Source organism: Asterias rubens, chromosome 5 (assembly GCF_902459465.1).
Source record: "Asterias rubens chromosome 5, eAstRub1.3, whole genome shotgun sequence".
In the NCBI taxonomy this organism is placed as follows: domain Eukaryota; kingdom Metazoa; phylum Echinodermata; class Asteroidea; order Forcipulatida; family Asteriidae; genus Asterias; species Asterias rubens.
In genome coordinates this window covers 5,146,417-5,159,471 of record NC_047066.1, presented here as the reverse complement: position 1 = coordinate 5,159,471, position 13,055 = coordinate 5,146,417, and the positions used below count along the sequence as shown (strand labels likewise).

The window sequence follows — 13,055 nt, the reverse complement described above, 5'->3', positions numbered from 1 at the left end:
GGAAAATTGCTTCTTTCTCGAAAACTACGTTACTTCTGTTTCTTCTTCTTGTTTCTTCTAAGGAAAGGCAGTCCCTTGGCTTTATTAGTAGGATCGTGCCTCCACAATATTGTCTCCTGCATTTTGTTATTATGTTCAGGATGGAAAATGTTATATTTTAATTTAATTTAATTGTAATGAATCGAATTGAAATGAATTGAATATAAAAAGGATGCTTTTGAGGAGTTTCTGAGAGTAGTGTTCAGACAGATTTCTGAGTCAAAAGTTGTATACAAAAACAGGTTTAAACCTAACGCTCATTGTACGGCCTTTTTATTTCAAAAGTGGACACATATCACATCTCGTGTAAAACTGCATTAACCGCATAACAATTTGGAATAATAGTTTGGGAAATAAATGTGGTACCACCATGGTACCACACCAAACAAAACATGACTGACTGTCAAAACTTGTCGAACTATACCATTTTTTAACATGTGGGCTTGATGCAGATATTGATTGAAAATAATTTTGTATTCAATGCACTTTTTAAGTGTAGGACACGCAGGTTTGACGAAGCTGAATAGCCCAGCGCGGAAACCCAAACAAGTGGTGGTTGCTCACGATTGGCTCATCGATTGTGTCACCGATGCCAGCCCCAGTGTGTATAGCATAACTTTTTGCATGACAGTTCACACAGTGTATGCACTGTGCATTTATAAAAGTCAGCTCAAAATTCCGGTCGCATGCGTCATCGGTTGAAAGGGATTCTACCGCCATATAAAGTTCGAGGGCATGCTGTGTTGGGTTTCATTTACATGTCTACTCAGACACCAGCGCACCTGTTAAGAAAAGTGAACTTGTCAACGTGTATGTACTCAATAGATCTTTTAACTGCTTGGAAGTTTTGGCTTGGTGATTTTATCAGAAGTTTGTGTCTCTAAGCAGCAGTATTCTACTGTTTGTCTCTCCTGGTAGAAGGTTGACTGACTTAACAGTTTTATAATGTACACAATCAGTGTGTCGTTACGGGTATTGGTAGGGATTGTGGCTGCTTGTTGCTGTAGTTTGACGGTCGTTTCGGGTATTCCTGCCGCTTCAAGTGATCCTGAAAAATCTGATGCAGCGTTGGTAAGTTCAGAAACTTTTTGATTTCTGTATGAGTCATATTTTTTTTTTCACAGCTGAACGGTTATGAAAGGCTTATTCTTTATATAGGCCCAACACACCAACCATTCTGTCCTTATGCATATGCACCAACGAAACATTGAGTGTGTGTGGACCAAGTATAACCACTACTATAACCTAACGTCCTTGCTCTATGGTCCAACTGTGGAGCTAGATTAACCCGTTGTCTAAAACCCTTGCTCTATGATCGAACCATAGCATGTACATTAATTGCTCTACGGTCTAACCATGGTCTAACCATGGTCTAACCAGATACACAAGGACATATAGCGCATTGGACACACAAGGACATATAGCGCATTGGACACATTGTGAAGCAATACCAGTGTTTATACTTTTTAAATCCAATACATACAAACACTCAAAAGACATACTTCAAAAAGAGGCAGATCTCTAAACTTGTGTAAGTCCCTTAATCCCTCGAACTTCATTTAACTTGAAACCGTTGCTTGACCCACAGAGCAATGAACTTTAAAACCCATATAGAAAGGACAGACCATTCTCTTTGCTTGACCCAGCCATTTTCCCCTACAGAAGATGAAGTCAGAAAAGGGTCAAGTTAATTATCAGGGCTTTGAATTCTATGTTTAGAGCCCCTTCCAAAAATATAACAGCGTCTTCGTTGACGTTACTCTCCTCCGAGCAATTAGCTTCGGCAAAAATAGAAATGTTGCGGTAGAGTGTCTTGACGTACACTGTTAACCACCTGATGCGTCTTAGCAGCATTTTTTTTTAAAGGCACAAGACGCGTTTGGTAATTGTAAAAGACCAGTATTCCCCGCCACTTTGTATATCCAAACACATGCATACAATGACAAACCTGTGAACATTTGGGCTCAATTGGTCATCGAAGTTGCAAGAGAATAATAAAAGAAGGGAAACACCATTGCTGTACAAAATAATTTGTGTGGTTTCAGATGCATAAATATTAGTTGAAGACTATGGCATAACTTTACAAACAGAAACATTTCTGTGGGGGTTTGGCATTGGTTACGAGTTCCATATTCAGTAAGCTTTGTTAGGCTGAATCTGTAATCTTCTTTGTTTCAATCATTACAAAAGCATGCTCTTTTTCTGCAAGTTTGGGAACTATTGCGGGTAGAACAACAATGTGAAAATCTCTTTTGAGGGAGAGAGCCAGTTTGGTATTGACTTTTCGAACAGATACTCTGCTCGTCTTCACAGGAGAAACCTGGGATACATTGCATCTTTAAAAAAGTGTTAACATATTAGTATGTGTTCGGTGGCCATAAATAACCGTTTCAAAGTACGTGATCTTATGGAACTAATTGTTCTATTTATAGCATGCGAGTCATATGCATTGTGTCAGTGAGGATTTCCGGCTGAACTTGTAAAATAGGGGAAATTAAAAAAGAAGAATCAAGGAAGCGCAAAGTTCATCAAAACATCAAAGTGTTGATTTAAAATGCACGTTCCACACACCGCATTTTGTGTGGTAAACCAGCTTGATTGAGTAAAGATGGAGAAACACTTGTTGCTTAAAAAAACTATTACAGTTTACAGACTATAGGTTGCAGTTTTATGGTCTGTGGTTACTTGTGATTCTTCCAATACATATGAAATAGCCTGTTTGCAATTTTTCAGTTCAATTCAAGAGAGCATTTATTTCCACACTTGCACATGGAGGCATCATCCTAAAAGCCGAGGCTTGTGTGTTTATGTGCCCTTTACAAAACATGACAGGTTAAACAGCACTAAATTGTAGAATGAGCCCCCCCCCCCCCACTTAAAGGCAGTGGACACTATTGGTAATTACTCAACATAATTATTATCATAAAACCTTTCTTGGTTACGATTAATGGGGAGAGGTTGATGGTATAAAACATTGTGAGAAACAGCTCCCTCTGAAGTGACGTAGTTTTCGAGAAAGAAGTAATTTTCCCACGAATTTGATTTCGAGACCTCAAGTTTAGAATTTGAGGTCTCGAAATCAAGCATCTGAAAGCACACAACTTCGTGTGACAAGGGTGTTTTTTCTTCCATTATTATCTCTCAACTCCGACGACCAATCAAACTCAAATTTTCAGAGCTTTGTTATTTTATGCATAAAATATGTTGAGATACACCAAGTGGGAAGACTGGTCTTTGACAATTACCAATAGTGTCCAGTGTCTTTAAAGCAACCCATTCTTATCTTTCCAACCTCCGAGGTTTATAACTGCTATAAAATAACTTGGTCCTTGTGCTTTTTTTTCCTTCTTTTTTTTTGCTTTTTTTAACGGCTCTGCTGTAGACTCCCATGTATTCTTCAAATTCCACACAGGACTCGTAAACTGCCGCAGTTTAATTCCCACAGTCCTTGCATTCAAGACTGTTTTTAAGTACGCTAGTCTCGACTCACGACTTTGTCATTTCGTTTTCCCTCTCTTAAAGGCAGTGGACATTATTGGTAATTACTCAAAATAATTATTAGCATAAAACCTTTCTTGGTGACAAGTAATGGGGATAAAACATTGTGAGCTTTGGAGAAAGAAGTAATTTTCCACGAATTTGATTTCGAGACCTCAAGTTAAGAACGTGAGGTCTCGAAATCAACCATCTAAACGCACACAACTTCGTGTGACAAGTGTGTTTTTTTCTTTCATTAATATCTCGCAACTTCGATGACCGATTGAACTCAAATTTTCACAGGTTTGTTATTTTATGTATATGTTGAGATACACCAACTGTGAAGGCTTAGTCTTTGACAAATACCAATAGTGTCCACTGCCTTTAATATGTTGTTTTTGAATGGCGCTTACTAAAGTATGTGAAATACATTCTCCCGTCTTCAACAGAATTACCTGATTAACTACGGCTACATGAACCCCCCTGCGTCAGAGGGAGCCGATCTTCTGACCATCACAGACGTACGCTCGTCCATTCAGCGCATGCAGCGGTTCGCCAACCTACCACAGACAGGGGAGGTGGACGCCGAGACACTACGGGTCATGAAGATGCCAAGATGCGGCGTGCCAGACCCCAATGGACGGGGGACTAACGGCACGGTGCTGGGTGGGAGACTCAAGAGGTACGCCCACACAGGGGGCAAGTGGCCGAAGAAGGACTTGACCTTCAGGTGAGTGAAGTAAAGTGAAATGTGCTAGTTTAGGTCCAGGGTCAATTTCACAAAGATAGTCTAAACTCAGGACTCTTTGGCTAGTCATAAGTTAGGACGAATAACTCGTCTTAACTCGAGATAAGACTCGTTATAACTTTTTGTAAAATCCACCCCTTCCAAGACCATCGCATGGATCTATTTTCAACAACGGACCGAATGGATTAATTTCAACAACAGAGGACGTCACTTTCTTTGGTTCGATTTCCAGCTAAAGACAATCATCAACCGATTGAAATGAATTCAAGAAGAAAAGCGCGCCCTCGTTTATGAATTATGAGACAGTGACTTTACGTCTAGAACCAAGACTGGTTAGTTCCCTGTGGAGATCGCCCAACTGGTCGCAAAAACCAAAATTCTTTGACAATATTGAGAAATTCCAAAGTTTTTGACGCTTAATTATATCCAATCTGCACGTAGGCCCGGGGGTGAATTTCACAAAGAGTTTTAAAGGCATTGGACACTTGGTAATTACACAAAATAATTATCAGCATAAAACCTCACTTGGTAACGGGTAATGGCGAGAGGTTAATAGTAAGAAACATCGTGAAAAACGGCTCCCTATGAAGTGACGTAGTTTTCGAGAAAGAAGTAACTTTCCACGGATTTGATTTCGAGACCCCAAGTTTAGAATTTGAGGTCTCGAAAGCATCTAAAAGCACACAACTTCGTGTTTTTTCTTTCATAGTTATCTCGCAACTCCGACGACCAATCGAGCTTAAATTTTCACAGGTTTGTTATGTTAAGAATACGTTGAGATACACTTAGTCAGAAGACTGGTCTTTGACAATTGCCAATAGTATCCACTGTCTTTGACTCGAGATAAGACTCACTAGTATAATAAGTCTTCTCTCGAGTTAGGGCGTCGATGAGTTATTCTTTGTGATGGTGAAGTATTATTGACACCTGGTATTACAAAAGCCTTCACACAACGTTGGTTATTGAAATCACCATCATCACTGCACAGTAGTAATATCAGGACAGAAACAAATCAATAAAATGTATCTCAATCGCTATCAACAGAGTGCTTAACAGCCCACAAGAATTGTCCTTCAGCGAGGTAGTGGCTACCATGCGAGAGGCCTTCAAGCTTTGGAGCGACGTGGTCCCCCTCCGGTTCTTTGAGGTGACGGCAGGCTACGCGGACATTTACATCAGTTTCGGCACCTACAGCCACGGGGATTTGTTCGCTTTTGACGGACCGGGAGGTACCCTAGCTCACGCCTACCCACCGATGAGTGGTTTCGACGATCTTGACGGCGATGTACATTTTGACGATTCCGAAACGTTCACATCTTCGGGATACGACGGTATGAAACTGTAAAATAATTATTTGTTGTTTGGGGAAATTTTGTGACTCAGCTCTCGCTCTTTTATTTCAAATCTCATTTCACCTATTCCTTTCCTTTTAGAAGAGAAATTATTGACCCTCTCAAAAAGGCACTAGCTCAAACTCTCCCCTATGCTCCACTTACATCATGATTTTTTCGAAGGAAATAACACGAATTTGATTTGTTGGCATGTCCGTCATGAGTTTTTGTTTCGATTTCGTCAAAGCCAGAATTGAGTACGGTATTTTTGGAAAATTTTCTTCGTTGGTGGATAAACACCGAATATTATCACGGATGCAAGTATGACATTAAAATAACACTATAAGTTCAACATTAGTTCAATAATAAAATCGAATCGTCTTTCAACTCAGGTATAAATCTACTCATAGTTGCCACGCACGAGATCGGACACAGTTTGGGTTTGGCGCACTCTGAAGTGCAGGGCGCCCTCATGCAACCGTTCTACTCTGGCTACACCCCTGACTTCAGACTATCTTACGATGACATACTTGGCATGCAGCTTATTTACGGTAAGAAGTGTAATAATGTTAGTCCGCACTTATCCTTGTATCAAGAGAATTTGTGTTTTAGGGAAAGTGCATCACTTTTCTTCAAGCAACACACCATAAATACAAATGTTGAGCGAGTTTGAGTTAATTTGTATTGTAAACCAGTGAAATGGAAATAATGGCTCTAAATTGAATTGAATTGAAATTGAAGGTTTTAGTGAAAAGGATGCTATCCTGCATTTTGTGTACACGTTGATATTATGGTTTATTTCATTTGAGGCAATCGGTTTAAGCTGATTAATCCGAGTATCTTCGGTTGATCCCCCCCCCCCCCAACTTTAAATTCACAAGTGGAACCTCACGACTTGGGAAAAGCGATAGGGACGGGAGCAATTTTGTTCTGTACATCAAAATTGCCACTGTCGTTGTTTTTTTTCTTTCTAAATCGATTAAAAAAGGGGAATTCTTATACATCATGGAAAAGAAATTGCGGACGGGGACGGGAATGGATGAGCGAAATTCAGGGCGCATACAATTATTATTTCTAAGTGAGACCTTTTATCTTTTGAATCAAGGATCTAAACAAACTTCACCGCCGAATCCAGACCCGAGGCCCACCTACTCCCCGGATGTCACAGAAAGACCAGCCACAACGGTTAAGAGACGAAACAAAGACACATGCAATAAAGCCTTTGAGGCTGTGGCGTACGTCAGAGGAGAGATTTTCGGATTCAGGGTAAGTTAAGGAGAATGCAAGGACGAGAAAGTGTAGATTCGTGGATAAAGAATGTACGAGCCAAAGGCGAGTTGTAGTAGAAAGTGTAGATTCGTGGATAAGATGTGTGAACCGAAGGCGAGTACATTGTATTAAACGAATCTACACTTTAGAGTCTATTCTCTGACTTAACTTCAGCCTCTTGGCAAACTATTTCTCCCAAATTGAATATTATACTTTGTCAAACTACGTTTGATCACAATCATTTATAACTTTTTTTGTGCTGGCAACATTATCGAGTACAATATTTTGTTTAAAATTACATTTTAACTAAAGTAGATTGTTTAACTGAAAAGGTTTCACATCAGGTTATTTTTGGTAAGACAGCCATTTTCAGGGTGAACTATCTCTGTAGTTTGTACACTCAACTGTAGATTCGTATTAAACGAACTTATAGTAGATTCGTCAAGTTAATCTACACTTCCATCAATACAGTGACGTCACAGGTCAATTGAATTTCGTCAATTCGAAAAATCTGCTCCGCCGTATTAGAAAATTTAAGCCAAGACGGTTCTATAAAGAACATAATCTACCCATCAAACATGGTGTTACCGCAAGCCAATTATATATTGATACCTCACTATGCAATGCCTCAAATCCTAGTCACTTTAGTCAATACAATAAAAACAATTTGGGTTGAACAACTAAAAGCGGGACTTGCTTATTTTTTATTGAGCAAAAACCTATTGACTGAAAGCAGCTGTATGAAAATGGGCCCAGCTCACAAGGAAGATATAACTCTTTCGAAATTGAACAAATAAAAATTTACTAGGGCGGGATTTGAACCACGACCCCAGTATAACTTGCCAGCGCTCTACCAAAAGAGCTATCTAGCCATCTGCATGCGGTCTCCCTACTAATGTCAATATATTTGTTCGAGGTGCTATGGAGTCGGAGGGATCAAATATCAATGATACCTCATCGTATAATTCGCCTGTTCAGGTAATGGTGGACCGTGTAGTATTGCACAGTTTTGTTTGAGTGTCGATAGACAAATTTAGTGCTGTGTCAACCATACCTCATCATGCAATGCCTCAAGTCCCATAAACATCAATTAAATCATATACATACCAACTGGTGATGACAGTCCATAGGGTAATGACGGGTGGAAATTCACTGATTTGTTTTCAAGAACAGCCACAAAACTTTGACACAGAGGCATGGTGGTTGATGAACATTCTTAAAACCGGGGTACGCGATGACAACTTGAAGGCCCTATATACAGCTATACTATTGGCGTTGGTGTTTTTGATTCGAAACAGTGACAATGCAGCTCTTGTACTCTCAACACGAATTGTTGCAACACATTATTTGGTGCACCTGTTCTTTTCAGAACAAGGTACAAATTCACAAAGGGTTTAGAGCTCAAAAAGTAGCTAAGCTAAACAAAAGTATGCATTCCAGAATGAGACTGGTATCCTGCTTATCCGGGCAGAAAACTATTAAGCAACATTCAGTGCTGAAAACAGCTCGAGATAACTCTGTTGAGGTTGAACAAAAACAATTACCTAGAGCGGGAATTGGACCAATGGTGTCCGGTCTTATTGGCCAGTGCTCTACCATCTGAGCTGAGCTGTCTATAAACGATGTGACCTCTGACGTCACACAAAAACCATAACATGATTCGCGCGCATACCGCCGGGCAAAACCTTTTAGTTTTGGCAGCCAGCTAGAAAGTGTACGCAAACTTACTAATGACTACGCAACTCAGTGCCCGGCGAAACATGACGTATATAGTGTTTTGTCAACAGAGGGCGGTTTGAATGTAAACATAGGTCACATCGTCTATAGAATAATGGTCTCCCTTATTTTGTCAATATCTTTGTTTTGGGCGCCATTCATAAGCCCCACAACCGTTAGCTCGAGCCGGCTCTTCCATGGAAAAACTGACTATAACTAACAAATTACATTTTGAGAAAAGCAAGGACAGGGACAGGTGTTAATAAAAACAGGACAAATGTATTAAAAGAGGCTGAGATAGGACATGTTAAATTTACATCCATACAAAGTATGCCTTTGAAACTTTAAAATGAACAAACAAACTCAATTTGTTTCCCAGAAATGATAAAAACAATTAAGTTGAGCTGTTTTGCCATGAGGGAAGGGCCGGGCTGCCCTGTAGCAAGGGATCACCCAAAAAAATGTGAGACTAATTTCATGTTCCTTTTTTTCTACGTTATCAGGGAGCCCGATACTGGAGAATCCCCCGCGTGGGACAGCTCGTCTCGCCACAAGAGGGCGACAGGGTCAAATACTTCTGGCAGGGCCTCCCAACTAGAATAGACGCCGGCTACGAAAGATGGCACGACCAGAAAAGTCTCTTTTTTAAAGGTATGCATTTTACGAGTTTTTCTTGGGATGAAGATGGAGCGTACTTCATGTCCCCGTAACGGAACTTTTCAGTAAAATTAGAATGTAAAAAAAAAACTCTTATAAGGATAAATACAGGTACTTTCGTTTCATAACCATGATGTGATTTCATTGGATACAACGATGTCATTGGATGAACGTGCAGTGACGTAGCTTTACATATCTGTGTTTTGATTGGTCGGTTGTGATGTGGGTGCAGCTGACAAACATCACATCGGACCAATCAAAACACAGATATTTGAGCTTACACATGTGTATTCATTTACAGTAGGGTCTATACATTTCAATTTATTATTCAGTATCTGAGATGTTTGGTATACAATGGAGCTATAAAAAAAAACATATCTCCATGGATATATATACCTTATAATTATAATTAATAATTATGTCTTGTTCCAGAAGAGATATGGATGTGTTCCTCTTTTTGAACTCGATGTTCAATACTTGTCCATAGTACACAGTGTATGATCAGTGAGCTTTCAGGTTTGAAACATAATTATATTTCTTTTTAAAAGGTGACCAGTACTGGCAGTTTGATGGAATCACACTGGAACCCGGTTATCCTCAATATATCAGTGACCTTTCACCTGACCTCCCAGTAGACATTGACGCAGTCATGACGTGGAAGGAGTACAGCAAAACATACTTTTTCAAGGTAAAAACAAACCCAGTGATTGACAAAATAATCTCATACGCTACCGTTATGAGCAAGTTCAGGTGAGCGACTAGACTTGACCAGAAATGTGACGTAGCTCTTAAATTAACCATATCGACCACACTCCAGTACATGGTTCGATATAGTCAATCTCCCTGTGCTCCATGGTTTCTGGTTATGGTCTAGTCGGTGCAGTCAAGTCTAGTCGACACCCCAACTTGCTATGTGTTGTGATTCGGGATTTCTTTATAGTATCAGAGTGCAATGACCAATAATTTGAGTTTTGTTTTCACAACATTCTGACGTCTTCTCTTACCTCATTTTTTGTGACCTCATCATCATGATGCTACAAAGTCTCTTTTTGATTTTGTTGAATTTTGTTAGTTGCTGAGGCACTGATTTGCGACTTGAGTTGACTTGGGGAAAAAATACTTGTTACAACATTGCTGAAACCATTAATTAGAGGATAAATTCTGGCAAACTCCTATACGTTTACTTTGTGTATATATATACAGGGTGACTTGGTGTGGAGGTTTGATGAAGTCTCCAAGACGGTGGATGCTAATTGGCCATATCCAATTGAGGAAATCTTTCCCGGTGTTCCAAGTAATTTGGGGTCGGCCTTCAGGTTTCGGGATGGTAAGTTGTAATCGGAACAAATTAAAGAAAAAGTACACCAGAAAAATAAGCACAAATATAGAAGCCATTTTAACAATTAGTTGAATGAACACTACAACTATGAAGGAAAAAAAACAAAGAAAAAAAACGATACAGCTTAGGTACAATACAAAGTTCACAATAAAGTATAAGCCATAAAAACACCGAAAGCTAGAAAACTCACTGAACAACACCAAATGCTTTGTTAAAAAGTAAAGTTTTTAGATGGGATTTAAAAAGACTTAATTGGAAGTGCAATTTTACGAATATGTGACGGCAAGTTATACCATAACAGGTGCTGCTGAATACAAAGCACGATATCCTAAAGTAGGCAGCATTTTTCTCTTATATAATTTTAATGTTGATGAATGAATAATGATGAACATTGTGTGTTTTCTACAGGAAACGGTTATTTCATCAGAGGGAGGAAGTATTGGATGTTCAACGACACAGCCGGGGAAGTCTCAAAGGGATTCCCTCGATACTTTGGCGTCGACTTCTTGGACTGTAACTTACAGGAGATCCTGCAAGATGAGGCGAACGAGGGTTCAAATGGTGCCGTGGGTCGAGGGGTCGCAGCGGCAACCGTCACCGCCCTGGGGTTGATCATGACAGTGCTAGTCAGGCTTTGAAATATCGGGGACCGATTTTGTTGATGAGGAAAACTAAAATGACGTTTGAAATTGGCGGGGGAAAAACAGAGATTATACTTGATGAGTGTGTTGTTAAGCTTTTAACTCAGGTCTGTGGGAGTGGTGACATGCTAAGTTGTTAACCGTGATTGAACGCAATGGGGTCAGGGTACATGACATCGAACTGCTGTTTTGCCGACTCCTTCTATATGACCTGATAGTGTTGTCAACTATCGCAACTTGTTCGTCTACAACATTCAGGTCGAGATCGATGTCTCGGTGGTAAGGGAACAGTATATAATCCAGCAGTCAAATCAATATGTACACCAGTAGTGGTAAAAAGTGTGAGTTTGAAGTCAATGGGGCATGCTCTTTTTGTCGTTATTATAAACAGTGGATTGGTTCCATTACAGAAAACAGCATGTCGCCATAGGCCCTACACCAAATGAACTATGAATTCATACCAAATTAACCAAATTAACCAAATTGTGTAGGTAAAGTATATTTTCCTGACGTAATTTTAAATTCCATTTCATAGTACGGTGGTCCAATGGAAAAAATAATTTTGACAATCTTAAAATAATATCTGTAAATTTGTCACCTATATAACAAGTTTTATATTTAACTTACATCTTGAAAATCTGTTTATTTATTACCCTTACTTCAAATAGTACTTAATATCACAAACTGTAATTGGGCTATTTAATAATGAAAACGTTGAGCGGGTAACAGTGTTGTACACATCCCCATGTGTTTCAATTGGGTTAGAAATATTAGCGCCCAACTAAGAATGCCTGGCGCTGTTTCATAAAGCTGTATTGCAGAAAACGCGCACTGCCAAATTTTGTCTTAGGGGAACCAGTCAGCCATTGATCTCGATACCTTCTTTTCTTAGCAAGATTTGTCGGTGCTAAGCAGCTTCTTAAATCTGGATTATGTTCAAAGTATTAGATGTTGATCATTGCAATAATGATTTGCATAATCTGCGTCAACCAATGTGATATTCACGTTTAAGGAACTAATCATTGCCCTAATATTGTAATTGTTGGTTAATTTTGTCTTTAAGACAATAGACACTATTTGTAATTGTCAAAGACCAGTCTTCTCACTTGGTATATCTCAACATATGCATAAAAAAACATGTGAAAATTCGAGATAAAAATTGAAGAAAAAACACCCGTGTCACCCAAAGTTGTGTGCTTTCACATGCTTGACTTCGGGACATCAAAATGTCATTCTGAGGTCTCGAAATCAAATTCGTAGAAAATTACTTCTTTCTCGAAAACTTCACCAAGTGAGAAGACTGGTCTTTGACAATTACCAATAGTGTCAAGTGTCTTTAAGCAGTATTTTCTGCTTAACAGCTTTATGAAATTGGGACTTGATTGACATGACAGTGTAAATAGCTTCATGAAACTTGATCTCTATTTTGATTATAATTGAATGGCTGTAAACAATCTCGCAGGCGAGGTGTTCATTATAATGTAAATAAAAGCTTAGTGCTGTTTAATAGGGCAAGGAATTGTTTGTATTCTTGTTGTTTTTCTAGATCTTAATTTGGTGGGAGTTTTTTAAGACAATAAAAACAATTACACTGTAAGTATTACGATAGATCAAACTCTGTCTTTTTTTTTTCATGAACTTGAACCGAACCTGAAATTTAATTATTTATGGAGCTAGCTGAAAACAAACAGACTATCGGCAGCTCCCCAATACTTGTTTACAAGTAAGGGTTTATGCTAATAATTATTTTGAGTAAATACCAAAAGTGTTCACTGGATCCCAATCGTCTTTCACACGGAAGTGTTTCTGTTTCACGTGGTAGTGTTTCTCTTTTACCA

The 13,055-nt window shown here is 39.1% G+C and overlaps 1 protein-coding gene across 1 annotated transcript; it reads left to right on the top strand.

Annotated features, from left to right (window-relative positions):
• Positions 1 to 744: 744 nt before the first annotated feature.
• Positions 745 to 12,524, top strand: LOC117290743 (72 kDa type IV collagenase-like). The gene is made up of 9 exons (XM_033772291.1): positions 745 to 1,110; positions 3,966 to 4,246; positions 5,309 to 5,595; positions 5,988 to 6,146; positions 6,701 to 6,861; positions 9,084 to 9,231; positions 9,786 to 9,925; positions 10,441 to 10,564; positions 10,985 to 12,524. The coding sequence occupies exons 1-9, from the start codon at positions 985 to 987 to the stop codon at positions 11,212 to 11,214; spliced, it is 1,656 nt and encodes a 551-aa protein (XP_033628182.1). The 5' UTR covers positions 745 to 984; the 3' UTR covers positions 11,215 to 12,524.
• Positions 12,525 to 13,055: the final 531 nt, after the last annotated feature.

Excerpts from the sequence above, each read along its gene's own strand:
- LOC117290743 (XM_033772291.1), top strand. The coding sequence starts at position 985 with ATGTACACAATCAGTGTGTCGTTACGGGTATTGGTAGGGATTGTGGCT. Across the intron at positions 4,247-5,308 it reads AAGAAGGACTTGACCTTCAG|AGTGCTTAACAGCCCACAAG; the intron begins GTGAGTGAAGTA and ends CGCTATCAACAG. Across the intron at positions 9,926-10,440 it reads GCAAAACATACTTTTTCAAG|GGTGACTTGGTGTGGAGGTT; the intron begins GTAAAAACAAAC and ends ATATATATACAG.